At 53.1% G+C, this 25,217-nt stretch overlaps 1 protein-coding gene across 12 annotated transcripts in view; it reads left to right on the top strand.

Moving 5' to 3' along the window:
• Window positions 1-25,217, top strand: part of LOC123283896 (glucose 1-dehydrogenase-like) — an 81,341-nt gene that overhangs the window by 31,295 nt on the left and 24,829 nt on the right. For 3 of the 12 annotated variants that reach the window (XR_011501182.1, XR_011501184.1, XR_011501185.1), the window contains exons 1-2: window positions 5,210-5,632; window positions 18,968-19,143. Coding sequence is in view for 7 of the 12 variants with exons in the window: in XM_070503694.1 (XP_070359795.1) it covers window positions 5,285-5,632; window positions 6,847-6,879 (381 nt within the window). In the remaining 5 variants the exon portion in view is untranslated. Of the gene's footprint in view, window positions 1-5,202; window positions 5,633-6,846; window positions 7,019-15,427; window positions 15,602-18,967; window positions 19,144-24,468; window positions 24,685-25,217 lie in introns of those variants that run through there. The other 9 variants (XM_070503697.1, XM_070503693.1, XM_070503696.1 and 6 more) reach the window with 6 other exon arrangements.

Genomic DNA, 25,217 nt, shown 5'->3' with positions numbered 1-25,217 from the left:
TTTTTAATTCCCCTGTCTTATAATTCCAAAAACCTGTGTCTTATCTGAGTCTGGTTCTAATGCAGTCTTTGTCTCTTAAGATTGTGTTTTTTCTTGCCTTTTAGCATGACTTGCAATTTTTTTTGAAAGCCAAATATGATATTTCTGGTGATAGGAACTGAGGTAATCAGGCTTTTAGTGTGAGCTTTTATGTTAATCTCACTAGGAACTGGGTTGTGTTTAATATTTGCTGTACCCGTAGGTGACAGAGGCTTCATTTTCTTCTAGTTTCCTTGTTTTAATTTTTTTCTTCCTGTTTTCTTTGGATTTCCCTAAGTAAAAACTCCTTCTTAAACAGAGTCTGTTATCTTGCTGTATTCTCACTTGTAATTCACTGTTGTTATGGTGGATCCCTGTTGATGGGGTGATAAGCAGTTGGGGAGGGAAAGTGTTCTGTAATCTTACGATTAAATCTCATTTTTTTCTAGTGGTCCTGAGTCCCTGGACTGTGACCTTCAAAAGTGTCTTTTAGCCCTCCCTCCCTCCCCCAGCTTCGGTGAGACAAGAAGGCTGGTGGAGGCTGAGGTTGCCTAATTGCTCTTCCTCCAGGTAGATGATGCTCTGCTAAAGTACTTTATCTTCAGGGTGTGACTTTGTTAAGAAGAGAATGTTCTGGGCATATTTCAGTATGGTTACTTTCCCCTTCTCCTGCTCAAAGCAGAAGAGGATTTTCCTCAGATCTTCATTGTGAAAACCTGAAAACCTCCTAGGGTTCCTGGACGTAAAACCCAGGAAAGTGTGGGCCCCCCCCCAAAACTGGGACCCCAAGATATTTTAACTCTCAGGCTGATCCATACTTGGTCTCCTACAGTTTGTCAGTTACTGTTGAAGTGTTCCCACTCCAGATAAGCTGTGATTCTCTGTATCTGCCTGTCTCCAGTGTTTTCAGTGGTGATTTGCCCTGTGACCTCAGTTTTCTAAGATGTTATTGATTTACAGTTTCCTTTATCTTTTTTCTTGTTGTGAGCATAGGAGTGAGGACTTATAAGCTCCTTATGGGCTGTAGCTGACTGGTTAGTGTTTTTTGTTTTTTTTTTAAATGGTCCTATGTGAAATGCCATAGCTGTCTGTGGCTTTAGTTTTCGTACTGTCCTTTGCTTGAAATACTTTTGTAACGCCTGTCAAGTCTTGGTCTTTGTGAGGATCGGTTCCAGTTTTAGTTGGAAGTTTTAGGAATTGATTTTAAAATGATTTACTTTTCTTATTGTTAGTGATTTATCTTTAGTTGCTGCTATGTCCAAGTGAAAATAGTGTGGTAAGCACAGTGGCTTAAGCATGAGCAGTAAAGCCAGAGAACTCGGGTAATTTCATGTGTCCATAAAGTGTCTTATTAAAAAAGTAAATTAAATCAATGAGCGTATATAAAACAATAAAGATAGCAATGAACAAAGATGAAAAACTTTGGAAAAGTATGCTCTAGTAACTGAAAGCACTTTCATGGACGTCTTAGTTTGTCCATAGTCCTTTTAAGTACAGACGGTTCCCAACTTAATGGTGGTTCAACTTAACGATTTTTTGACTTTACAATGGTGCAAAAGCGATACACATTCAGTAGAAACTGTACTTCAGATTTTGAGTTTTTTGAGGATTATCTTTTAGGGTAACTACTTTTTCTATTCATTAAATTATATTTGTCACTGTGCCTGGAGTTCCCCTAAGGGGTGCAGTATAGCGTAGGCTTTGGTTGGAGATAGAATTCCTAATTTTCCACTTAGTAGCTGTAAGTGCAAATTATTTAACTCCCTTATTGCATTCAGCAAATAAGTGCCTTTCTGAGCCTCAGGTTCCTGTAATAAAGTTCTCATGAGGTTTAAATCAGGTCAGTGTGCATAAAATGCACATGTTAAAATTTGGTAAGTTTTTGTAAGGAAACCCAAGACACGTGGACCCACTGAGAAAAATTCCACCATTTACCCTAACAACCGGAAGCAGTGGTTAAGTATTCAGCAGCGTAGTGGAAACCTGTATGGGCCTGTATCACATTTGCGACTAAAATCAAGGCATAAAAAGTTTATAGACAATTAGACTTTATTTTATATGCTTATGTAATTAATACTTGGAAGATTTTGATAGAATTTCTTATAATTTTACTTGAATAAGGACATAAGATTTCTAACACTAAAGCAAGGAGTAAACTTGTAAATAAAGGAGGTGTGAAAAGCTAACTATCAAATACTGTTTGATTTATAACTGAAGTTATTATGGATACTAACAAATAAATGAGCTGTATATTTTATAATGCATTGTAAATAGATACTATAATTTTAAAACTAAAAACACATGCACATATGAGTAATTTCTTGAATGGGAGTGGATTACCTTGCAAAATCTTAGGAAAATTAAGTTTTCAACTTTTAAGTTTAGTTTACCTCATACATCTCCAATCTTCATTTATGAACTATAAAAGAAAATTACATGAATTAAAAAAGAAAACAGAACTTTTACAGCATAAAAGCGATAAATTTATAATATGAAAAGGTAGAAAAAGATCACCTATAATATTATCATCTAGATAACACCTACTATTAATATTTCTGACAGTATTTTACTGTAATAGTTTTATTTTATTTTATTTTATTTCCTTTTTTTTTGGTGTGTGTGAGCAAGATTGGCCCTAGCTAACATCTGTTGCCAATCTTCCTCTTTTTGCTTGAGGAAGATTGTTGCTGAGCTAACATCTGTGTCAATCTTCGTCTATTTTATGTGAGATGCCGCCACAGCGTGGTTTGACAGTGGTGCTAGGTCTGTGCTCAGGATCTGAACCTGTGAACCCCAGGCTGCTGCCAACTTAACGACACTATGCCACCAGGCTGGCCCCCTATTGTATTTTTTTTTGTTGAGGAAGATTGGCCCTGAGTTAACATCTGTTGCTTATCTTCTTTTTGCTTGAGGAAGATTGTTGCTGAGCTAACGTCTGTGCCAGTCTTCCTCTATTTTGTATGTGGAACACCGCCACAGCATGGCTTGATAAGTGGTGTGTAGGTCTGAGACTGGGATCTGAACCCATGAACCCCGGGCCGCTAAAGTGGAGCACGTGAACTTAACCACTATCCCACAGGGCTTACCTCATGTGCTTTTAAACATAGTTGTGATCATATTTTGTCTACAACTTATAGCCTGCTATTTTTGGTTAGCATTGTAGTGTGAACTATTTTCCATATTATAATTGAACTTTTTTGAATTATTTTTAATGGATGGTATGATATTGTATGACTTTTATGCATACCTGTTTATTTAGCCATTATTATACATTTTAATTATTTACAGTGTTTTCGCTGTTGTAAATAACTCATAGATCAGTATCTTTTGTGAGTAAAGTTATTTATTAAGAATTATTTTCTTTGTATAGATAAAAAGAAGCAGAATTACTCAAGAGATCAAAGGCTTATTGCCAAGTTGTTTTCTAAATCCTTTTATTACCACTGTCCATATGTGAGAGTGTCTACTTCAGAGTAAGTTGTCCTACAATGGGTAGTCTTTTTTTCCCTTAAGTATTTGATAAGTAAAAAAAGATATACATTTAACACTTTTTTATGGAGTTAATGATAGGTTACAATCTTGTGAAATTTCAGTTGTACATTAATGTTTGTCAGTCGTGTTGTAGGTGCACCACTTCACCCTTTGTGCCCACCCCCCACCCCACCTTTCCCCTGGTATCTGCTAAACTGTTCTTAGTCCATAATTTTAAATTCCTCATATGAGTGGGGTCATACACAGATTATCCTTCTCTTGCTGGCTTATTTCACTTAACATAATTCCCTCAAGGTCCATCCATGTTATTGCAAATGGAATGATTTTGTTCTGTTTTACAGCTGAGTAGTATTCCATTGTATATATGTACCACATCTTCTTTATCCATTCATCTGTTGCTGGGCACTTAGGTTGCTTCCACATCTTGGCTATTGTAAATAGTGCTGCAATAAACATTGGGGTGCATAGGACTTTTGGGATTGCTGACTTCAAGCTCTTTGGATAAATACCCAGTAGTGGGATGGCTGGATTGTATGGTAGTTCTATTTTTAATTTTTTGAGGAATCTCCATACTGTTTTCCATAGTGGCTGCACCAGTTTGCCTTCCCACCAGCAGTGTATGAGGGTTCCTTTTTCTCCACAACCTCTCCAACATTTGTTAGTATTAGTTTTAGATATTTTTGTCATTCTAACGGGTGTAAGGTGATATGTTAGTGTAGTTTTGATTTGCATTTCCCTGATGATCAGCGATGATAAGCATCTGTTCCTGTGCCTATTGGCCATCAGTATATCTTCTTTGGAGAAATGTCTGTTCATGTCTCCAGCCCATTTTTTGATTGGGTTGTTTGATGTTTTGTTGTTGAGTTGCGTGGGCCCAGGCGACTCGGCCCCCACTGCAGCCTTGGTCCTTCCTGCGGGAGCGGGCGGAGGTGCCGGGTGTCCGTGTGTCCGCTGGCCGCATCCTCAGTGCACCTGCTGTCTGCTGCCCTGTTGACGTTTATGTGACTGGCTCCTACCTTATGGTGTGCGTTAGCGCTACATCCTGCGTTGTGGTTACGTTCTGCCCTGTTGGTACTTTGTGCACTGTCGTTATTTTGGACGTTCTGGTTACTTGGTACTTTGTCGTGACGTTCCACACTGTCGTTCCATATTGTTACCTTGTATGTTGTGGTACTTTCTGCCCTGTCCTGACATTCTACGTTTTGTCGTGTGGAACCGGCACCAAGACTACAGAAGCCAGAATACTCACCCCCTCACCCGATTTTTGAAGAGAAAACTTTCCGGTGTCCTCTGCAGCTTCAGTATGTTTTCTCAGCCTCTAACGAGCAGGGGAAGCTGGGGCGGGCAGACCCCTTTGTTCCCAGTGCGTTTTCAGGGAGGGAACAGCTGCTTGGCTGCATCTGGGTCCCAGGCTGGGGCCTCAGCGTAGAACCCGCTCCTCCGCGAGGAGCCTGTGGCAGGTCCCCTTTAGTCGTGGGCGGGCAGGCAGGCTTTGCTTCTGGGGAGAGCGCCACCTCCCCGCTGTGCGAGCGCTGGCAGGCGGCCCCAGATCTGCCCCAGATCGGCTGTCCTTGCTGACCTGTTTGTGCCCTGTGCGTCCACACTGAGCCACAGCCGGGGTCCCTGCAGACACCGCCCCCTGCAAGGCCTCCCGCACCCTCAGCAGCCTCGCAGAGAGCTGCTCCGTCAGGGCGCGCCAGCTGTCCCCTCCCACCTGCACAGCCGCCGGCCCGCCCGCCCGCGGGAGGGGTGGCCTGCCACCCCTCCTCCAGCCATGTGCCCTCCTCAGCCTGTGGAACGCGCGCCGCCTGGGCCGGCCCCCACAGCGCCTGGCCAGCGACGCACGGAGTGCGCTGAGCCCAGCCACCCCAACCGTCCTGCCGGGCGCAGCTGCCGCCCCGAGCCCAGCGGCCCCAGCCAGGCCCAGCCCCAAGAGCAAGAGCCAGAGCGAGGTGCCTGGCCCGGGCCCTGGCGGCCCACGCGAGCCGACATGCGGCTCCACGAGCCGTCGCTGTGCCAGGACCCCAGCCTGAGGCAGGAGCTGGCCTCACTGGCCCGCGGCTGCGACTTCGTGCTGCCCTCCCGCTTCAAGAAGAGGCTCAAGGCCTTCCAGCAGGTCCAGGTCTGCCGCATGTCACCCCCCCGGCCCACCCGGGTCCCTCCCGAGTCCCTCCCTGGTGTGGGGGGGGCGGGGGCTGCTCGCACCCACCCGTGCAGGGAGCGTGGGTCCCGCGTGAAGTCGCTGGGAGAGCTCCTAAGAGCTCGCCCGTTGCTGGAGTTTTGGCGGCAGGTGCCGCGGTGTGGCCAGGATGCAAGCCCCCAGCGCGTGGACAGGTTCTGGCTCGGGTGGGGACCTGACCCTGTGGTCCCGGTGGGAAGCCTGGCCCATGGTCACGGCCATCTCCGTGATGACACGGCCCTGTGGGACGCCTGGCCTTCTCGGCCACATGGTGTTTACTGGGCTGTGGGGATCTGCACACATGGGCCGGGCAAGTGGATGGCTCGGTGCTGATAGTGAGTAGTTGGCGTGTAGACACCCTCTCCATGGTTGTGTGTGCTCGGAGGAGTAAGACCTGCTGTGTCTACACCTTGGACGTGTTACGAGTTAGTTTGAGGGACCCAGTCGTTTGGAAGCATCAGACAGCCCGTGATCCCCAGAGTCTGTCTGTGACTCGAGGGGTCTCCGTGGCATATCTTGTCCTCGCCTCAGCTCTGGGCCGGTGCTGGGGGCAGGGCCACAGGGCTTGGGGCCGGGGCTCCTGCTCCTGAACGCCTCACCTCTTGCAGTTAGACACCCGCACTTTTTCTGTAGGCCAGGACTTAACGTCCTGTTGTGGCCAAAAAAAATGACATCCAATCAGACCGGGCCATCTGGGGGAAAAAAAGACCTGCCTTCTGCTGATATTTTAATGGGAGTTTTTCTGGGATCATATCTCAGCTTTTACACAGCTTGGGAATTTTTCCTGTCTTGTGTCTTCCAACTTCTGAAGTTTTGTCTGCAGCTGGGGAAGGTGTGAGTCTGTCCCTAGATTTTAAGGAAAGTGCCTGCATTTGGAGACCCAGGAGTGGAATCTGCCCCACGCGGGTCCTGCTTTGACGATAGGAAAACAGATGTGGGGCAGTTAGGGTTTCTCCTGATGGTCCACTGGGCTGTGTGGGAGACCCGGAAATCCCTCCAGCCTCGCCCAGGATGGTCGTGCCTGGGGGCCCGGCTCCCCACAGAGCCCATGCAGGAAAGTCTGCATTGCTTTAGGGCTGCTGCTTATCAAATGAAAATCACTTTTTGGGAATCAAACTTTATGAATTCATTTCATGGGAAGTTGTTTCTTGTCACAGAAAACATGTCTCAACCTTGCTTCTCAGCCGTGACGATGTGCATTGCGTAACGTGAGTGCTCCCTGGGCTGCAGGCGGTGGACCAGTGGGTCTTTCTCATGGGGGTTGTGGGAGGAGCAGAAGGAGAGTTCTCCTGGCTCCTTTCATCCCAAGATGTTGGAGGGCGGATTCGGGACACAGCCTTGGGGGGGTCAGCAAACATCTTTGGGAGAGGCTGGGGGTAGAGGGAGAGGCTGGGGGTGGAGGGAGGGAGGTGGTGCTTCAGCCTGACGGCCACGCCACCCGCTCAGTGGGCCCCCCTGGCCCGGAGCAGAGGACCCTGGGGCACGGCTGTGCCGTCCACAGTGGAGCCATCCCTGCTCCCGCCTCCCATGTCCACCCGCCCACCCTGCCCAGGGATTCTCGGGCCTTCTGGGCGCCGAGCAGCGCCAACTCCCGGTGGTCACTGCAGGCTCTCTCAGGCCCAGGACATGCTCGGCTCACCCCGCTGGAAGGGGTCCTGAGCGTCCTGTACCCCGGGGGTCCCATCACCCACTCTCCACAAACAGGCTCAGGCACAGTTGACGGGCGCCTCTGCTCCTCCACTCTGTCACCTTGCTGTGGGCCCGGACACGCTGTCCAGCCTCCCTGCAGGGTCCTTCAGGGCACACAGACCCCGCTGAGCGTCATTCCAGACCCCAGTGTGGCCACCCCCTGGGGACAGTCCTGGACTCTGAGCTGACCTTCCCTCCCTGGGGTGACAGCGTGGCCTCCCAGCTCTGCCTGTCCCAGATGGCAAGTGGGCCACAGTCTGGGGTCCTAGTCTGGGTGGGGTCACAGTACCCTGCAGGAAGGGTCATGAATACCCCCTTTGATCCACATTCCCAGGACCCTGGCAGCTGGAAGCGGCCCCTCTGTCCACTCGGCTGTGGATGCAGGTTCCCCTCACAGGCCACTCCAGAGCCGCACACACGCCCCCTTGGGAGCCCGTCCTGTGGGGCAGGTGCAGAGCCAGGCTGACAGTGTCCAGGCCGGGGACCCCGCTCAGCCGGGCTCCCCCATCTGTGTCAGTGTTGGGAACACAGCTCTGCTCCCTCCTGTGAACGCGGCTGGCCCAGCAGCCTCCACAGTGAGCCCGGCCCCTCCTGTGCTGGAGGGAGATCCTTCGCACGAACCCGTGTGCAGGGCCTGGCTCCCCCGTTGTTGTCTTTGGCTCCCCTGTGTTAAACTTTGACCTCTGGCTCCCATCTGTCAGCGTGGAGTGTCGTTCACGCGTTTAGTTGGCGCACCTCCTGCCAGCTGGTGTGGAGGGTCCACGGGAGCCGAGGAGAAAGCTCGCGGCCCACAGGGGCCTCCTGTTGGGTGCAGCATCTTTGGGGCCTGGGCTCACCTGGAATCCACAGGCTGTCCCCCTGAGCTCCCTGGCCCCGTCCAGGGCCCCGTCCCGGCCTTGCTGCTGCATCCGGTCTCAGACGGGGCCGCCCAGGACGCTGCTGGGCTTGGCCGCTCCGGCCCAGCGTCCCTGCCTGGCCTGCTCTCATTCTGCCACCTGTGCCCTGTCCTGGCCCGTTGGAGTCGGAGGGACCCATCTGATGTCCCAGCACGTGCCGTCTGACCCCTCTGGGACCTGACCGTCCGAGGCTGGTGTTGGGAGGTGTGACCCCAGAGACACAGCTGGACGGATTTCTGCTGGGCTCCCCCACACCCTTCTGCGGGAGAAGAGATGCCTTTGCTTTATCCCAGGGCTTGGATTTTGGTCGTGGGGGCACCGCTCCGCCGCACTGTGTGTTCTGGGAGGCCCATGGGCGAGTCTGAGGTCCCAGGAGTGGGGTCGAGTCAGGGAGCAGGCGGCTGGGGCCCTCTACAGAGGTAGCTCTCCGTGAGGCCGTGCCCCTTGATCGGGGCTGCAGGGGGCCTGCGTGGGGCGGGGCGGGTGGGAGCCCAGGCAAGAGGCTTGGGGACCCGAATGCCCCTTGGTCGGCTGGTTGTCATTTTTTAAGAGGCCTGAGCCGTACTTTAGGACTCTCCTTTCACACACACACGTGTGTGTTTTTGCCACTTTTGTTCATTCCAGTCATCTGGCCGCGTCCCCTGGAGGTCGGGGAATGCGCCCCACGGTCCCTGCAGGACCTGCTGAGACCTGTTTTGCGGCCCAGGAGGTGGCCAGCCCCCAACGGCGTCCTGTGTGTTGGAAAAGAATGTGAGAGCTGCAGCTGTGCTGGGGCCGCATCTATTTCTGTCCCGGAGATTAAACTTGTAAATCTCCCGTGTCTGCAGCAGGCTGTTTGTTTCTCGTTGTCCAGTCAGCTCCGTCATCGCTCCGGGGAGCTGGGCCCGGCCTCCCTGGGGGCTGGACCTCTGCTTTTCCCTGCAGCGTCTGCCGTGTCCGTGTGGGGCTCCTGGGGCCGGCATCAGCCAGCTCTGAGGCATGTCGTTTCCCCTGGTCGCCTGCCCTGACGCGGTCCCTGTCTCTCTCTAGTACTGTCCACACCTCCACCTCTTGTGTGCACGTCAGTCCAGCCACCCCACGGCCCCTCTACCCTTTTCCGTCTTTTGAGAAGATGTTCACCCTCTGCACCCTTACGTCTTATGTGTGTCTCTTGTGAATAGACACGATTCTCTTTTTCCTTCTGATCTTCATCTTTTAACTGTGCCGTTTGTCTGTTTCCACGTGTTATGACTGTTCGTCCATCTTGGTTTATTTTCGTCCTGTCCTTTCTTGCCTCCTCTTTCTCTTTTCCTCTCCTACTTTGGAGTATTCCCTTGCTCCTAGCTGACTGCTCATCCTAGAAATGGCCACTACTGGATTTTTCCAGGTGAAAAATTAATACCTTTGCCTTCCAGCTCAAAACACTCAGATGGGGGCTGGCCCAGTGGCGCAGCAGTTAAGTGAGCATGTTCTGCTTCAGCGGCCCGGGGTTCACCAGTTCGGATCCCAGGTGCAGACATGGCACCACTTGGCAAGCCATGCTGTGGTAGGCGTCCCACATATAAAGTAGAGGAAGATGGGCACGGATGTTAGCTCAGGCCCAGTCTTCCTCAGCAAAAAGAGGAGGATCGGCAGATGCTCAGGGCTAATCTTCTTCAACAAAAAAAAACAAAACTCTCAGACACTTCCATTCCATGACCCCATTCATTTTATACTGCTGTTGTTGCCTTCGGAGGGTTTTTAAAAAGAAATAAAATCGCCGCCTTATGATGATTCACACAGTCAGCGTGTTGAGATTTGCCCCCCATACGCCCCTTTCCTGCATCTCCGACCTGCGTCAGGAGCACTTGGCTTCTGCCTGACGCACGGTCCCCCGCACATCCTGGACCAGCGTCTGCTGACAGTGGCCGGCTCGCTTTTGCTTTTCTTCCGTTTTGGTCTCAAACTGTCTCCATGTTGGTTTTGTGTGGCAGACACCTCCCGGGAGGTGGCGTTTGGGCGAAAGGGCAGCCGCTCTCCTCCAGCTCTGGCCCCTGCATTTCTGTCGAGAAGCTGGCTGCAGGGCTCCTGGGTCGCTCCTTTGGAGACGGTCCCCTTTTCTGTTCCGTTCCGTCTCCTTGTGGCAGGTTCTGAGGATCTGCCGCTGTCTTGGGTGTTGTCCAGTCTCGTCGTCCGGTGTGCAGTGTGGGTCGCTCCAAGGACTCCTGCTTGGGGTTCCTTGGGCCTCGGGTCTCAGGATGTGTCTCCAGCTCTGCAGCTGCAGGCTCAGCACCTGCGTCTCCTCCCTCCCGGGGCACGAGTCCCTCCCAGCTGTGCTGCTCTGCTCTCCAACCCAGAAAGCAAGTGTGTTTCCTGTTCTTCTGGACGTTTTATTTGGGGCTGTCTTAAGTCTCCTCACTCTTGCATCTTCAAGCCTCTCCCTGTCTTGATATATGAAGCGTGTCGGCTCTCATTCTCAACAACGTCAGAGTCCGGAGTCTTTGCCAGCCCAGCTGCTCCCTGCTTGCCGGCTCTCCCCCATGGTGCCTTCCTTTCATGTGTGTTTGTGCATTTTGATCATGAACGCCTCACTTTCCTTGGAACTTGGGGCGTTTTCTGAGTCCCGAGTTGAGGATGGTTCACCTCAGCACATCTTGCTGCTTCCGGGCACTGCTGATCTGTGGCAGCCTGACGTCGTCGGCTGGAGGGTTTGGGGACCAGGCACAGGATGTACATTTGGTTTGCACACTTGACTGGGAGTCTGCTGTGAGCTCTCGGGAGCTTCGCCACCACCCCTGCCCGCAGCCCCTTGATGCAGCACCAGCTTTCAGGCCTATGATTGTCCTTTCCTTCCTGGGGTCAGAGGTTGGTGGGGATTTATTTCCACTTCATTCTTCTCGCTGCAGGGGCAGCCCCCAGGATCCCGCTCAGGGGGCAGACTCCGTCGAGGATGCTGGATGTTGCCTCCTCTCCCCGAGCTCTGCAACACTGTGAGGTGACGGTCACTTCACCCCCTTGAGTGCACTCCCTGAAGGCAGCGCCTGTCCAGCCTCTCCTGGCCTCGCTGGGTGCCCCTTCCCAGCGTCCGTGCCCTGAGAGTCCTTCCTCTCTTGCCAGTCCGTGAGGCACTCAGGAAGATGTTTGTCAAGTGCTCTCCCCAGCATTTCCAGCTGCCTTCCTCAGAAGGGCTGGTCCGGGTACCTGGGTCTTGACAGGGCCACAGAAAGAGCACACATGTTAGCATTTACTTCTCCCTGAGTCGATCCTGCAAGTCCAGCACCAGAACTGGGTCATCCAGTGTTGCGCTGTGCCTCAGGGAGTGAGTTGGTGGGAGACGCTTGCTTCCCCATGAGTGTGAGAGACATGGAAGGTTCCAGGCTGGGAGAGACTCACTGTGGACAGAGGGAAACAGAGTCATGTGGCCAAGTTCTCTGAGGTAGCAGCTTTCCGAACACAGCGAAAGGTGTTTTCCTTTCAGGGGAGCTCTTTGGGATGTGCGTTCCATCACTGCATATTGCTGGGGGCCTGCTCTGTGCCAGGCACTGGAGGGTAGCTGCACCTTCTAGTTGGGATGACAGAAAAGCCTACAGAGCCTGACTGGGATGACAGTACCTGTGAAGGGGCGGCAGGTGGGGTGGGATGTGTGTTCTGTCAGGGATGACCTTGTGACCCGGGGTGATGGTTCCTGTGAGGGGGCAACAGATGGGGTGGGATGTGTGTTCTGTCAGGGATGACCTTGTAACCTGGGATGATGGTTCCTGTGAGGGGGCAGCAGGTGGGGTGGGATGAGTGTTCTGTCAGGGATGACCTCGTGACCTGGGGTAACGGTTACTATGAGGGGGCGGCAGGTGGGGTGGGATGTGTGTTCTGTCAGGGATGACCTTGTGACCTGGGGTGAGGTTCCTGTGAAGGGGCGGCAGGTGGGGTGGGATGTGTGTTCTGTCAGGGATGACCTCGTGACCTGGGGTGATTGTTCCTATGAGGGGGCTGCAGGTGAGGTGGGATGTGTGGTGTGTAGGATGACCTTGTGACCTGGGGTGATGGCTCCTGTGAAGGGGCAGCAGGTAGGGTGGGATGTTTGTCCTGTCAGGGATGACCTTGTGACCTGGGGTAACGGTTACTATGAGGGGGCGGCAGGTGGGGTGGGATGTGTGGTGTGTCAGGGATGACCTTGTGACCTGGGGTGATGGTTGGTGTGAGGGGACGGCAGGTGGGAGTGGGCTCAGGCGGGGGGTGTTGTGTTGTCTATTGATGACATGCTAGTGGCAGGTGGGATCTGATCATGGTCTTAGATGAGGTAAGGCAGTGTTTGTGGGGCGCCTGGGAACAGTAGGCACAAAGGCCCTGAGGTGGGCAGTGACAGGGGCAGTCATTAGCGCCTCCACACACCCGCTGTGCCCCAGGGAGCTGTGGTGCAGTGGTTCTCAAACTCCTGACCCAGGGGACCGTCCTCCTGTACCAGCGTGTTGGTGGAAGGGACGTGTGGCACCCTCAAGGGAAGCCCTCCTGCTGGCAGCAGCCAGTGTGGCCATGCGGGGTGTCTGCAGGGCGCTGTCAAGAGCACCAAAGACCTGTGGTTGTGTCTTTGCCCCTAAGTTTGTAGCTGTCTCCCTTCCTCCCTCCCTCCATCTGCCAAATTCCCCCCAAATTCCCCCCGTCCGCATGGCTCTGACCACAGGGGCCGTCTCTCACTGCGCAGCCCATGTGGGCGTCCTCCCTCCACCATGGTCAAGCTCCCCAGGCAGTAAGCTCGCTCGTGTCCCACTCTGCTCGTCCTGTGCCGCTGTCCAGAAGGTCATGTCTCATGGAGCTATGCGTGTGTCCTCGGGGCCAGGCCTCAGGGCCCGGAGCAGAGGAAGACAGGAGCTCTGCTGTGTTCCAGGGTCAGAAGGACCCGGGCTGCCGCACGAGGCGAGGGGTTCCTGGAGATCAGCGAGCTGTGTGTCCACCCCCAGGAACAGACACACGAGCTGAGGCAGAGACAGGCCCTCGCGTGGCAGCCCTGGGCGTGGAGGCCTCATGCGTGTGTGTGCGTCTGTGTGTGTGTCTCCATCGCGACCAGCAGGCCCTTCCCCGCCAGTCCTGACTGGGAGGCCCATTTGGCTGTTGGGCCCCATCCCCTTCCTGTTCCTGCCCCTGGAGACAAGCGGACCAGCAGACGGTGGGGGATGGAGAAGGAGGAACAGGTGACTGAGCCGGTGCCATCGCTGTCGTGGGAATCTCTGCGCCATGTGCTCAGGAAGCGGGTAGAAACCGTCAGATGTGGTTCATCCCCTGCAGTGTGAATACTGCCTCCTAGAGTGCTCAGTCTTTGCAGCTTCGGAAGACACGTTGGCGCGTCTCCACCCACAGAGGTTTGGTGAACTTGCTCCTGACGCGTGGTTTCTGCCCCTTGCGAGGCCCACACAGGACCTGGGGCTCCCCGTGCCCTTGGCCCAGGCTGGCCCCTCTGCCCGGGTGGCCCATCAGCTTCTCCCTCTCGGACTGCGGCCGAGCCTGCATCACGGGGGCCCGGTGTCCATCCTCCTTGGAACTGGCCCCCCATGTCCTTCTCTATACCTCTGGCCTCTCCTGTTGTCCGAGGCCTCCCCGCCCAGCAGGGCCATGGGAGGGTCGATGGGCCACTGTACAGACCTCAGACGTTGTCCCCGTGGTGCCGGTCGTTCTGAGTTCGTGAGCACAGGGCACGTGCTCAGATGTCATAAAGTAGCTCCCAGTGCTGCCTTGGACCATCTGTTAGACCAACGAGAGAATGAAGCCGACTACAAACGTGATCTAAAAACTCCCGTGTGGTGACAGACGTCACAAAGTAAATAAAAAGACGTGGGGCCTGGGGACGGAGGACAAAACTCACAAAGCCGAAGACACGTGCCGCCCTGGGAATGGTCAGAGGAGGAACAGAAATGACGGCACAGCGTGGAGTAGAGAAGGGGCAGGGAAGATGGTGTCCTTGCCTTTTAGACAAATGAGGAGATGCTCCACCTGGTTCAGAGTATGGTGGGGGTGGAGCATGATGCCTGTGTGGTGTCTTAGTTCCCCCAGACGGCGGAACCTCAGTTTGACAGCGCCCTCTGCTGACGGGGCAGGAGGGAATGCGGTGTCGGAGATGGTGGTGGCCCCCGGAGCTCCTCCCGCAGGAGCACGTGGACGAGCCACACTCTTGCGGTGCTGAGGCCGTGCCGGCTGCCTCCCTGTGCTCCCATTCAGATTGGGGCCTTTGTAAGCTTCTTGCACTCGCTCACCTTTAAACAACGCAGGACAGGCGCCTAGCCCGTGGTGGGGACCGCCCACCTTTAGGACTGTGGTGTGTGCAGACACCAGCACCAGGGACACCAGGCCCCCAAAGCCCCCTCAGGAGGTGCTCGCATGTATCCTCACGCCTAGGACAGGAGCCACGAGCACTCGCTGCTGCTGCTGCTGCTCCACAAAGGGGCATGCTGGCCTCCCGCCCTCCCCTCACGTGTGGTGGCGGCCGGGTCACCGCGAGGTCACCAGGGCACAAAGGCCACGTTACTTCCCCAGGCAGAGCCGCCAGGACCCCAGGGCAAAGCCTTGCTCGCGGATCCCAGCCTGGATTCGCATCTGCGTAGACTGCGGATTCATGAGGAGGTCTGGTCGCCACGCGTGACTTGTGCAGATGAAGACAGACTTCCTCGTGAGTGTCCAGCGAGGTTCCAGAGCTGTCGCTTGGCAGCCCTTGGGCAGGAAATGTCCCTATGTCTCCACAGGAGGGGGGCACAGATAGTGGGCGTGAGCGACACAGGGCCTGACACCACATGTCCAGGACGCCCCAGTGAGCCCACCCCGCTGCTTTCAGGGCTTCGTGTGGTGGAGTCAGCATCACGCCGTCGCCAGCTGGAGTGTGCCTGTGGCCATCCAGGGGGAGGAGGGCACCCATGGGGACGCTCGGGCCAGCCAGGGGGGCGAGGGTGAGCCTCGTGGTGGATTGCTGTGCACTGACAGCCGCAGGAAGATTTGATTTAAGTTCTTTGTCACGTTCTGTCCATTTTGTCAAAGTCCATTTCTCAGGACCGGCCTGAGTATTAACTGTGTAACGGGTCTGGCAGAAGCCGGCTGACACGGTGACAGCAACCTCGTTTTCAGGAATCACACCTGGTCGTAGGCGAGAGGCCGAGCAGTGTGTCTGCATGGAGGCGTAGCAGCGCTGTCATCCCTCTTCCTTGTCCTTTCCCAGGTGACCAGGTGCGCGGCCTCCTAGCGCTGACCAGCAGCGAACGACGTCCCTGTGACTTAGCAGCCCAGGGGTCTGTGTCAGCCCAGCCATGGACTGGGGAGAAGGCACATGGTTGACAACGGCTCCAGAACCAGCCCAGGGGCAGCCACCCCACAGTGTAGGTGCCCTGCCCTCTGCCTGGAGCGCCAGACTCCTTGTGCCTCAGTTTTCCCACCGTGAATACAGGATGCTGGTGGCACGTCAGTCACAGATTGTCCTGAACGCGGCAGTTGAGTGAGATGGCTCATGGGAAGATGTGGTCGGTGCTCAGGAAACACCAACACCGTATTGCACAAAGGTACAAGGGCAGCGACTGTGGCCGACAGCTCAGGGCATTGGGCTCGCAATTCATTCCGCCTCGCGGGAGAGAAGAAAAGAGAAAGACGGGAAAACGGAACCACCGCCACAAGGCAAGGAAACAGGAACTCAGGGGCCTGCCCCGGGGGCACAGCAGTTAAGTTTACAGGCTCCGCTTCGGTGGCCTGGGGTTCGCGGGTTCGGATCCCAGGCGCAGACCTAGCACCGCTCGTCAAGTCACGCTGAGGCGGCCTCCTTCATATGAAGTAGTAGACGATTGGGACAGATGTTAGCTCAGTAACAGTCTTCCTCACAAAAAATTAAAAAAATGAAAAATGGCCCTCAGTCTTTGTTCCAGAAATCGAGGGGAAAAGTTATCTTCCTCAAAGCGAATCGTGGGCACCCCCAGCAGATCTGTTGAACCGAACCCTCTCCTTCCAAGGAGGCAGCTCTGGGTGTGGCTTCCCCTCCCGCCTGTCCCTGGGCCACGGTGGGTGTGGTTTTGGCTCAGTGCTGCTGTGCAGGGCTGTCACATCAGGACTCAGTGATTCTGACACTGTAACCCAATCCCCGTGGAACAGGACATCCCGGGCTGGGAGGAGGGGGATCAGCCTGTGTCCCTGGGTGCTGACTCGGGCCGAGTCTCGTGAAGGGTGGGCCCGAGGTCATCGTCCAGCCTTTGCTCTGCTCTGAGGCTTAGTCCACAGTGTGGTCCTCGTGCTTCCCACCGTCCATGGCAGATCCACCTCGCTCAGCACAGCCGGCCTGCAATAGGTGCCGGAACCTCAGGGCCGCCCTTTGCAGCCTCTCCTTTCTGATCACCGTGCCGTCCACATCTGCCTCTCGGCTCTCAGCACTGAGGTGACCCTGCGTCAAACCCCTGACTGTTTTATTTGCCCTGTTGTGATCACAGGGCTCATTGTCGTGCGTCTGCAGGCTCTCCCCATAGCCCCCCAGTACAGCAGACTCAGGACAGCAACACCTCTGGACGTGTTGCTGTCGTCTGTGGGTCACGTCAGTGGGGCAGGACAGAAAGCGTTTACAAGTGACTCCTCCTCCTAGTGCTGGAGGGAAAACAGACAGGTGACACAGGGCGTCCCGGGACATGACTGAGGGGACGCGAGGCCGTCCCGAGATGTGACTGAAGGGGACATGGGGCCATGCTGAGACGTGACTGAGGGGATGCGGGGCCACCCTGAGACATGACTGAGGGGGACATGGGCCCCTCCCGAGACGTGAGTGAGGGGGACGAGGGACCGTCCCGGGACGTGAGTGAGGGGATGCAGGGCCGTTCTGAGACGTGACTGAGGGGATGCAGGGCCGTCCCGAGACGTGACTGAGGGGGACGTGGGGCCATCCTGAGACGTGACTGAGGGGACGTGGGGGGCCATCCCAAGACATGAGTGAGGGGGACGTGGGGCCATCCCGAGACGTGACTGAGAGAACATGGGCCGTCCCTGAGATGGACTGATGGACTGAGGAGGACACTAGCCGGTCCCAGAGGCTGCAGCTGGGTGGTGAAGAGGCCCCCGTTGCAGGACGAGATGTGTAGGACACCCGCAGGTTTCAGTGGGGAGCCGTGTTGACTGTGTATCCTGGTGGCAAATTGGTAGTGCTGTTGGTGTCTGGTGTTCCAGCCCCTGGTCCCTGTGGCATGAGGCGGTGGCTGCATGAGCTGTGCTCTGTCACTCGGCCTTGGGGAGGGTGGCTGACATGTGAGTGCCCCGTGGCGCATGGAGGGGACCCCCCACCTGGGCGTTCGGGCCTGCTGGCGGTGCCATTCCTCTGGGTAAGAACCACGATGTGCCCGGTCACTGGGCCGGCCCTGAACCCTCTGTGGTGTTTCCTCGGCCTGCTGTGTTGTGTGTGTGTCTCCTGCACGCTCAGGGTCTGCAGGTCCTATGTGGTCCCGTGGTGTCCCGTGTGCATTGGGTTCCCCAGACCTTGTTGAGTTGGGGACCCTCACAGTGCACTCTCCTGACCATCTGCCCACTCCCGGCCCCATCAGCCCCCGTGGCCTCAGGCATTGGGTTTTTGCTGCTCAGTCCAGTCCTTCTCCAGTAGGACGCTGGGCTGTTCCTGCCTCCTGAGACTGTGGCCTCGTGTCCCCAGCCCTAGAGAATGTAGGGTGTAGACCGGAGATGCGTCCATGGGCCAGACTGTGCCTCCCCGTCACTGCCCGTCGAGGCCGACCGGGTGCCTGGTCCTCGGCGGCCGTCTACGACCCGGCTCCCAGGAGCTGTTTCTGGCCCCAGAAGGCCTCTCCTGAGTCAGCAGGGAGATGCTGCTGAGTCCTGCTGGGCGACCGTGCCCACCGTAGTGGGAACAGCGAGCCTCATGGGCTCGGCCTCAGAGGAGATTCAGAGCCTCTCCCCCCTCGGTGCTGCAGACCCGGCCTGGGGCCAACTTTCGGCAGTCATTCCTTAACCGGGTCCACTGAACAGCTCTTTCTGCTTGGGGGCATTTTAAACAACCGTGTTTTATATACAGAGTCCCCCCTTCCGCCTGTAACGACAGCCCCACAGCAGGTCAGCTCCCTGAATCCCCGAGGGCACGTCCCGACACCACTGTGTCTTGGAAAGCATGTCAGGAGGTCAAACTTCTCCGAAGTAGTTGCTGCTGAAGGTGCTGGCTTCACTTGGGGTGGCTCAGCTGCCGTTCTGCCTTCTGGCGAGAAAGAGGCTGCAGGGCCAGATCCTTTCCCGGAGGGCCATCCCAGGTCAGGTGACAGACGTACGTCCCATTCTCCGGGAGGCACACGTGGGAACCAGCGACTGCAGGTGTGGGCCCCAAAGAGAGGCCACACCTGTCCTGGCTGTGAGCGAGCGCCATTGACGGCCCGCCTGGAGGACCCTGACCCCAGGAGGACTGCGGGGCAGGCTCCCCACAAGGACCTGTGCCAGCCTCCCTGGCAGCCTGGGCCGTCAGCTGTCACTGTTGCGGGGTCACACTGAGGCAGGGCTGGGGGAGGCTCAGCAGTGTGGATCAGTGGTATGTGACGCTCTCTTGTGGTGTGTGACCTTTCGGATGCGGGTGGCCTCATGGCTGGAGTTGGCCCCCAGGATTGTCTGGCGTTCTGTGCACATTGGGGTTCCGTGGCCCCGTGCGCTCACTTTGAGAACGGTGCCGCCCCTGTCTGTTACGGGTTCATGTGAGGACGATGTTTCCTGTTCCCAAGTCCTCACCACCTGTCTCATTTCTCAGGTCCAGACAAAGGAGGAGCCCCTGCCACCAGCCAGAGCATCCCCACCTTCTACTTCCCCCGAGGCCGTCCGCAGGGGACAGTGAACGTCGATGCCGTCATCGCCAAGATTGAGCGGACCTTCGCCCAGTTTCCGCACGAGAGAGCCACCATGGAGGACATGGGCAAGGTGGCCAAGGTGGGTGCCCTGCGTGCTGCCTCTGGGCAGCACCACGTTCACGGGTTGGTGCTTGTGTTCTGTTTTCAGGATCTGAAACACAGTGGAGACTCTGTATTAACGGTTGTGCCAAATATTGAAGACAGACATGCCTGTGCGTTGTTGCCCTCCCAGATGGAGCAGCGTTCACCTTTGCATTTTTTAAGCAACTGATCCCCTGAGGTCCAGCCTGGCCCTTCCTCTGCGCCCTCCTGCCCCCTGTCTCTCCCTGTGTAGGGTGGGTGCTAGTGGACCCACAGTCCATGCGCAGCAACATGTCGATTTTGAACTTAGCCTAACACATGATCCCCCGTGCATTGTCTCACCATTTGGTTTTGAAATTCGGTGGCATGTCTCCAGGCCATCCATGTTGACATGTGTAGACACATGTAGACGAGCACAATCGTGGTTTCCCACATCGCCTCAGCCGCGTGGGAAGGCTCCCGTGTAGCCGGCAGCTGGCACGGCCCCTCCTGGGTGCTGGCGTTGACGCGTCCCGCTCCCCCATGGATCGGGCTGCCTTGGGCTGTGCTCCTGAGCTCCGCCTTCAGGCCGCATTGGGGTGCTTGTGCTTCCCCTTTGCCCCTGTGCTTCCGGGGTGCTTTCTCTCTCTTCATCCCCACCCTCCCCTCTGGAATGTCTCTTCCTATTCTGGATGCTGACCCTCCGTCCATGTGTGTTGTGAGCAGGTTCTGTTCCACCTGCTGAATGGTTCACGTGCTTCCTTTTGCTTGCAGTTTTTAGGGCTTGTCCTCTTTTCTTGTTGGAACTGCTTTATTGAGATATAACTCTCGGACCACAGTTCACCCATTTAAAACGTACAACTCAGCACAATGCAGTGTATGCCCGGAGTTGTGCAGCCATAATCGTAGTCAACTGGAGGACATTTTTGTCACCCCTAAAAGAAACCCTGTACCCTTTAGCTGTCATCCCCCCTCCCCCACCCCCAACTAATCCACTTCCTGTCTCTGTAGGTTCGAGTATCCTGGACATCTTATGTAAACAGATCCATACCATGTGTGGCTTTTTGTGTCTGCCTTCTTTCCCTCAGCACACAGCCAGACCCGGGCGACACTGGGGGCTCGGCTCCAGGCCCCCACAACAAAGTGAATGTCACCATAAAGCAAGTCACACGAATTGTTTGGTTTCCGAGTGCAGATAAAAGTTAGGTTTATGCTATGCTGTAGTCTAAGTGGGTGATAGCATTATGACTAAAGAAAAGTGCATACCCTAATTAAAAAATACCATATTGCTAAAAAATGCTAACCAGCACCTGAGCCTTCAGCAAGTCATCTTCTCTTTGCTGGTGGAGCATCTGGTGAAAAACGCAATAAAGCAAAGCGCGGTAAAGCGAGGAGCAATAAAGGAAGTGCTTTATTGCAAAATAAAGCAAAAATACAAGTGAGCCTGTGTTTTCAAGGTTCGTCTGTATTGGGGCGTGTGTCAGTGGCACGTCCTTTCAGCGTCCCGTTGTGCATTTATCCATTCATCAACTGATGGACGTCTGGGTTGGCCCACCTTTGGGCTGTGGTGCACAGGGCTGCTGGAACACGCGTGTGCGAGTCTTGGTGTGCAGGTGTAGGGTTCTCTCAGATATACACACCTAGGAGTGGAATTGCTGGGACACATGGCGACACCATGTTTAACGCTTTGAGGAGCCACAAGACCATTTCCCAAAGCAGCTGCCCCATTTTGCATTCCCACCGGCAGCGTAGGAGGGTTCCGATCTCTCACACCCTCGCCAGCACTTGTGTCTTGCTGATTGTAGACAGCGTGTCCTAGGGGGCACGAAGTGTCTCCTGGTGGTTTTGACTCGCATTTCCCTGAAGACTGTCATGTTGAGCAGCTTTTCATCTGCTTATTGGCTATTTGTGCATCTTCTTTGTAGAAATGTTTGTTTAGATCCTGTGCCCGTTCTTTAACTGGATTGTCACTTTATTGTCCAATTGTAAGAGTTCTTCATATATTCTAGATTCAAGTCCCTTATCCAATACTTGGTGTGCATTTTTTCCCATTCTCTGAGTTGTTTTTTCTTTTTTTTAATTATATGTACTCAGCACCTGAAAAACTGAGAATTGACCTGAGTCTTTTTTAACCTTTTCTTTTTTGCTGAGGAAGACTGGACCTGAGCTAACATCTGTGCCAGTCTTCCTCTATTTTGGATGTGGGCTGCTGCAACAGCATGGCTTGTTGAGCGGTGTGTAAGTCTGTGCCCAGGATCTGAACCCACCAACACTGGGCCACTGAAGCAGAGTGTGCAAACTTAACTACTGTACCACCAGGCTGACCCCTTTTTTCAGTTTTTGATAGTCTTCCATGATGCCAAAAAGTTTTTGTTTGTTTGATAAAGTTCACTTTATCTGTTTTTTCATTTGTTGCCCGTACTTTTGCCGTCATATCCAAGAAATCATTGCCAGATGCAAGGTCATGAAGATTTGCTTTTGTTTTTTCCTGAGAGTTTCTAGTTTCGGCCTTTACGTCTAGGTCTTTGATCCATTTTGAGTTAATTTTTGAATATAGTGATGCAGCGGTCAAACTCCATTTTTTACGTCTGGAAATCCAGTTGTCTCAGCACCAAGGCTGAAGAGACCATTCTTTCCCCGTCCAGCGGCCCTGGCCCCCTTGTTGAAAATCAGTTCCCCATAAATATGAGGGTTTAGTACTGGATTCTGATTCTAGCCCTTGACCTGTCCTTGTGTCTTTATGCCAGTTCCACCCTGTCTTGATTACTGCTGCTTTGTAGTCGGTTTTGAAATGGGACGTGTGAGTCCCTTCTCAAGCTTGTTTTGGCTCTCCGTGGACCCTTGCAACTCCTTATGGATTTTAGGGTCAGCTTGTCAGTTTCTGCAGAGACGCCAGCTGGGGTTCTGCTGGGCTCGCGTTGACTCTGTAGATCGGTGTGGGGAGTATGGCCGTCTTACTACTGTCTTCTCATCCGTGTACATAGGACGTCTTCCACTCATTTAGGTCTTAGTTTCTTTCGAAGATGTTTTGTAGTTTTCAAGTATAAGTTTTGCACATCTTCTGTTAAATTTGTTCTGAAGCATTTTATTCTTTTTGATGCTATTATAACTGGAATGCTTCTCTGAATTTTATTTTCAGCTTGTTCATTGCAAGTGTATAAAAATGCAATTAATTCCTGTGTACTGATCTTGTATCCTGCAGTCCTCTGAACTCATTTATTCGTTCTAATAGTGTTTTAGCGTATTCCTTAGGATTTTGTGTGTACATGATCATGTTACCTGCGGCTAGAAATAGTTTCGCTTCTTCCTTCCCGGTGTGGATCTGTTATTTCCTCGTCGCTCCCGACTGCTCTGGGAAGAACCTGTAGCGTGGTGTGGTGTTGATGTCCGAGAGTGGAGGTTCTTGATCCTGCCCTTGGGAAAAGCATCCAGTCCTTCACCGCTAAGCATGCTGTGAGCGTGGGTTTTCACAGATACCCTTTATCGGGTTGGGGACCTTCCTTTCCATTCCTGGTTTGGTCAGCGTTTTTATCAAGAAAAGATGTTAGCTTGGTCGGATGCTTTTCCTGTGTCTGTTGAGAGGCCCGTGTGGTTTGGTTCTTTATTCTATGGATGAGGTGCATTACGTGAGTTGGTTTTTCCAATGTTAAACCAACCTTGCGTTCTGGAGCAAATCCCACTTGGCCATCGTGTGTGGTCCTTTTTCTGCGTGGCTGGATTTCACTGGCTGGTATTCTGTGGATGGTTTTTGTGTCCGTATCCAGAAGAGATACTGGCTGGCAGTTTTCCTGTGATTCCTGTGTCTGGTTTTGGTATTAGGGTAACACTGGTCCAAGAGGAAGATCGGAAGTGTCCCCTTCTCTTCTGTTAGAGATCGCCTTTTTAAAGTATGTTTTTAAATTTTGTTTTATAAGTATGTAAAAACGTACATGGTTCCAAGGTCAAAACTCACAAACCAGATATATTCCCATAAGTCCAGAGTCTACCCCTGTCTGTTCAACTCTGCTCTCTTCCTCCCCCATAAGTAACAGTTTTCATAAATTTGGCTTATCCTTTATTTTTTAATATGAGCAAATACCTACAAATATACATCTGTGTATGTACACACATATTTAATTTCTTCCCTTTCTTGGATGAGAAGTAGCACGCTGTTCTATGCTTGGGTGTGTTCTCTCTGAACATTATGGGTGGCGATCACTCCCCATTGGCGAGGTGGCCCTCGCTTTGCATGTTCGTGTGGGAGCATGAAAGTGACCCCACGAGCTGAAACCTGTGTAGCTTTTCTACTTCTTTGGCGGCTTTCTCCGGGCACGGTTGCTGGGCGAGAAGCAGTGGGTGTCTGCTGTGGACAGTTTGGTGAGTTCCAGTGGGCCTGTCAAGCCGTCAGCACAGTCAGCATGATGAGCGTCTCCACTGGCCCCTAAACTCTGCTTCATTCTCATCCCTCCCGCCCCCAGCCCCAGGCTCCCTGTGGTCACTATTGATTAGGGATTTCTAGAATTGTACATAAACTAAATCATACTGCAGATACTTTCATTCTTTTTATGGTGGTAAAATTCACATAAAGTTCCACCAGCATTTTAACCATTTTAAGATGTACAATTCAGGGGCCTTTATTTCATAGACAGTGTTGCACAACCATTACCACTGTCTGGTTCCCGAACATTCACATCCCCCTACAAGGGAATCCCGGGTTCTGTAGCAGTCACTCCCCATTCCCCACGCCCAGCCCCTGGCAACCATGAGTCCCCTTTCTGTCTGTGGATTGGCCTGTTGTGTTTCAAAAAGATCTGGGCAAAAGTTTTGATACAAATGAAAATAAAACCAAACCCACCTTCCCTAAGCGTCATTTTTTAAGAACAGCCAGAGAAGTGTGATGGTTTGGTGCCTAAGCTTCCTTTCCTGCTGAAATTCTCATCCAGCCTGGCACCAACCTGAAGGAAATCACCTCACTCCTCATGCTCATCGCCCTTCCCTCTTGGGACCTGGGACCTTCCTCCCAGGACCTTGGGGTTAGGGGCTAATAATGGAAGTGAAGTCACTTAGAAAACACAGAAAAGCAACTTTAGGAGATATGTCACTTCAGGTAATCTAATCCCATCCATCAAACAAAATCTGCAAGTGTTTGGTGGTGAGGATGTGGTCTATTTTCCAGAAATCACAGACAGCTTATATTGCTTCCTGTGAAAACTTTTTCACCTCCTGTACAAGCTCCCATCCAACCCAAGTACGTTTCTTAAGTAGTCTCAACAGAAAAACTAACCTGAGAATGATTTAACGGGACTTTCAATTCTAAAAGATCCAGTGTCAAACGCTTTATGATCAACTTCCTTTGGCACCGCAGAGCCCACGGCCTCAGCACGCTCTCCCGGCTGCATCCTCTCTCTCATTGCCTTCTTCACAGCAGCGAGGCGACCCCCATCTGCGATCCCAGCATCATCATGTTTTGGTTCACTCGCTATACCCGAGACAACTTTTTCCTACAAAGAGAAATTATGACATTTACTAAAGCAACTCATTACCATCTTATAAGAAAAATGAATAAAGCATGCCTAAAATATTTCACACATCCATCTTATGCTTATCAAGTTCCTAGTATGTGCTAAACATGCTGGGGGTCAAAGGTAAAGGACAAAGTTCCTGCCCTCAAGGAGTTAGTTGTGGTTGTCGTTTAATGTAAACAAAGATAGGACCCTTCAACATGTCTAAAAACTGATGGAAAAGAGAGAACAAGGCTAAGTGATGGGATGAGAGGTCAATGACTAAGAGATCTGGGGGAATGGTTCCAAAGTACAGATAAAAGATTAGTTTGATTTTAACTGTTCAGTAGTCTTAACGGTGGCCTATAAAATAATGTAGGAGAGAAACACTGGTGGTAAGGGGCAGAATTACAAGGCTCCGACATAATGCTGTCTTGACACAGCCGTTATCTGCGTCACTGATGGTGTTATGTCCCCAGGACTAAGCACCCGATAAGAAATCGCACGGCAGGTCCAAATGTCCCAGCATCCTTCCTGTTTAACAGACTTGAAATTCATTCAATCAATCTCGTCACTGTCCTCAGGGCCTTTGTCATTAGTAAGACATTACTAA

Source organism: Equus asinus, unplaced genomic scaffold (genome assembly GCF_041296235.1).
Source record: "Equus asinus isolate D_3611 breed Donkey unplaced genomic scaffold, EquAss-T2T_v2 contig_618, whole genome shotgun sequence".
NCBI lineage: Eukaryota > Metazoa > Chordata > Mammalia > Perissodactyla > Equidae > Equus > Equus asinus.
This window is presented reverse-complemented; position numbering and strand designations above follow the sequence as displayed.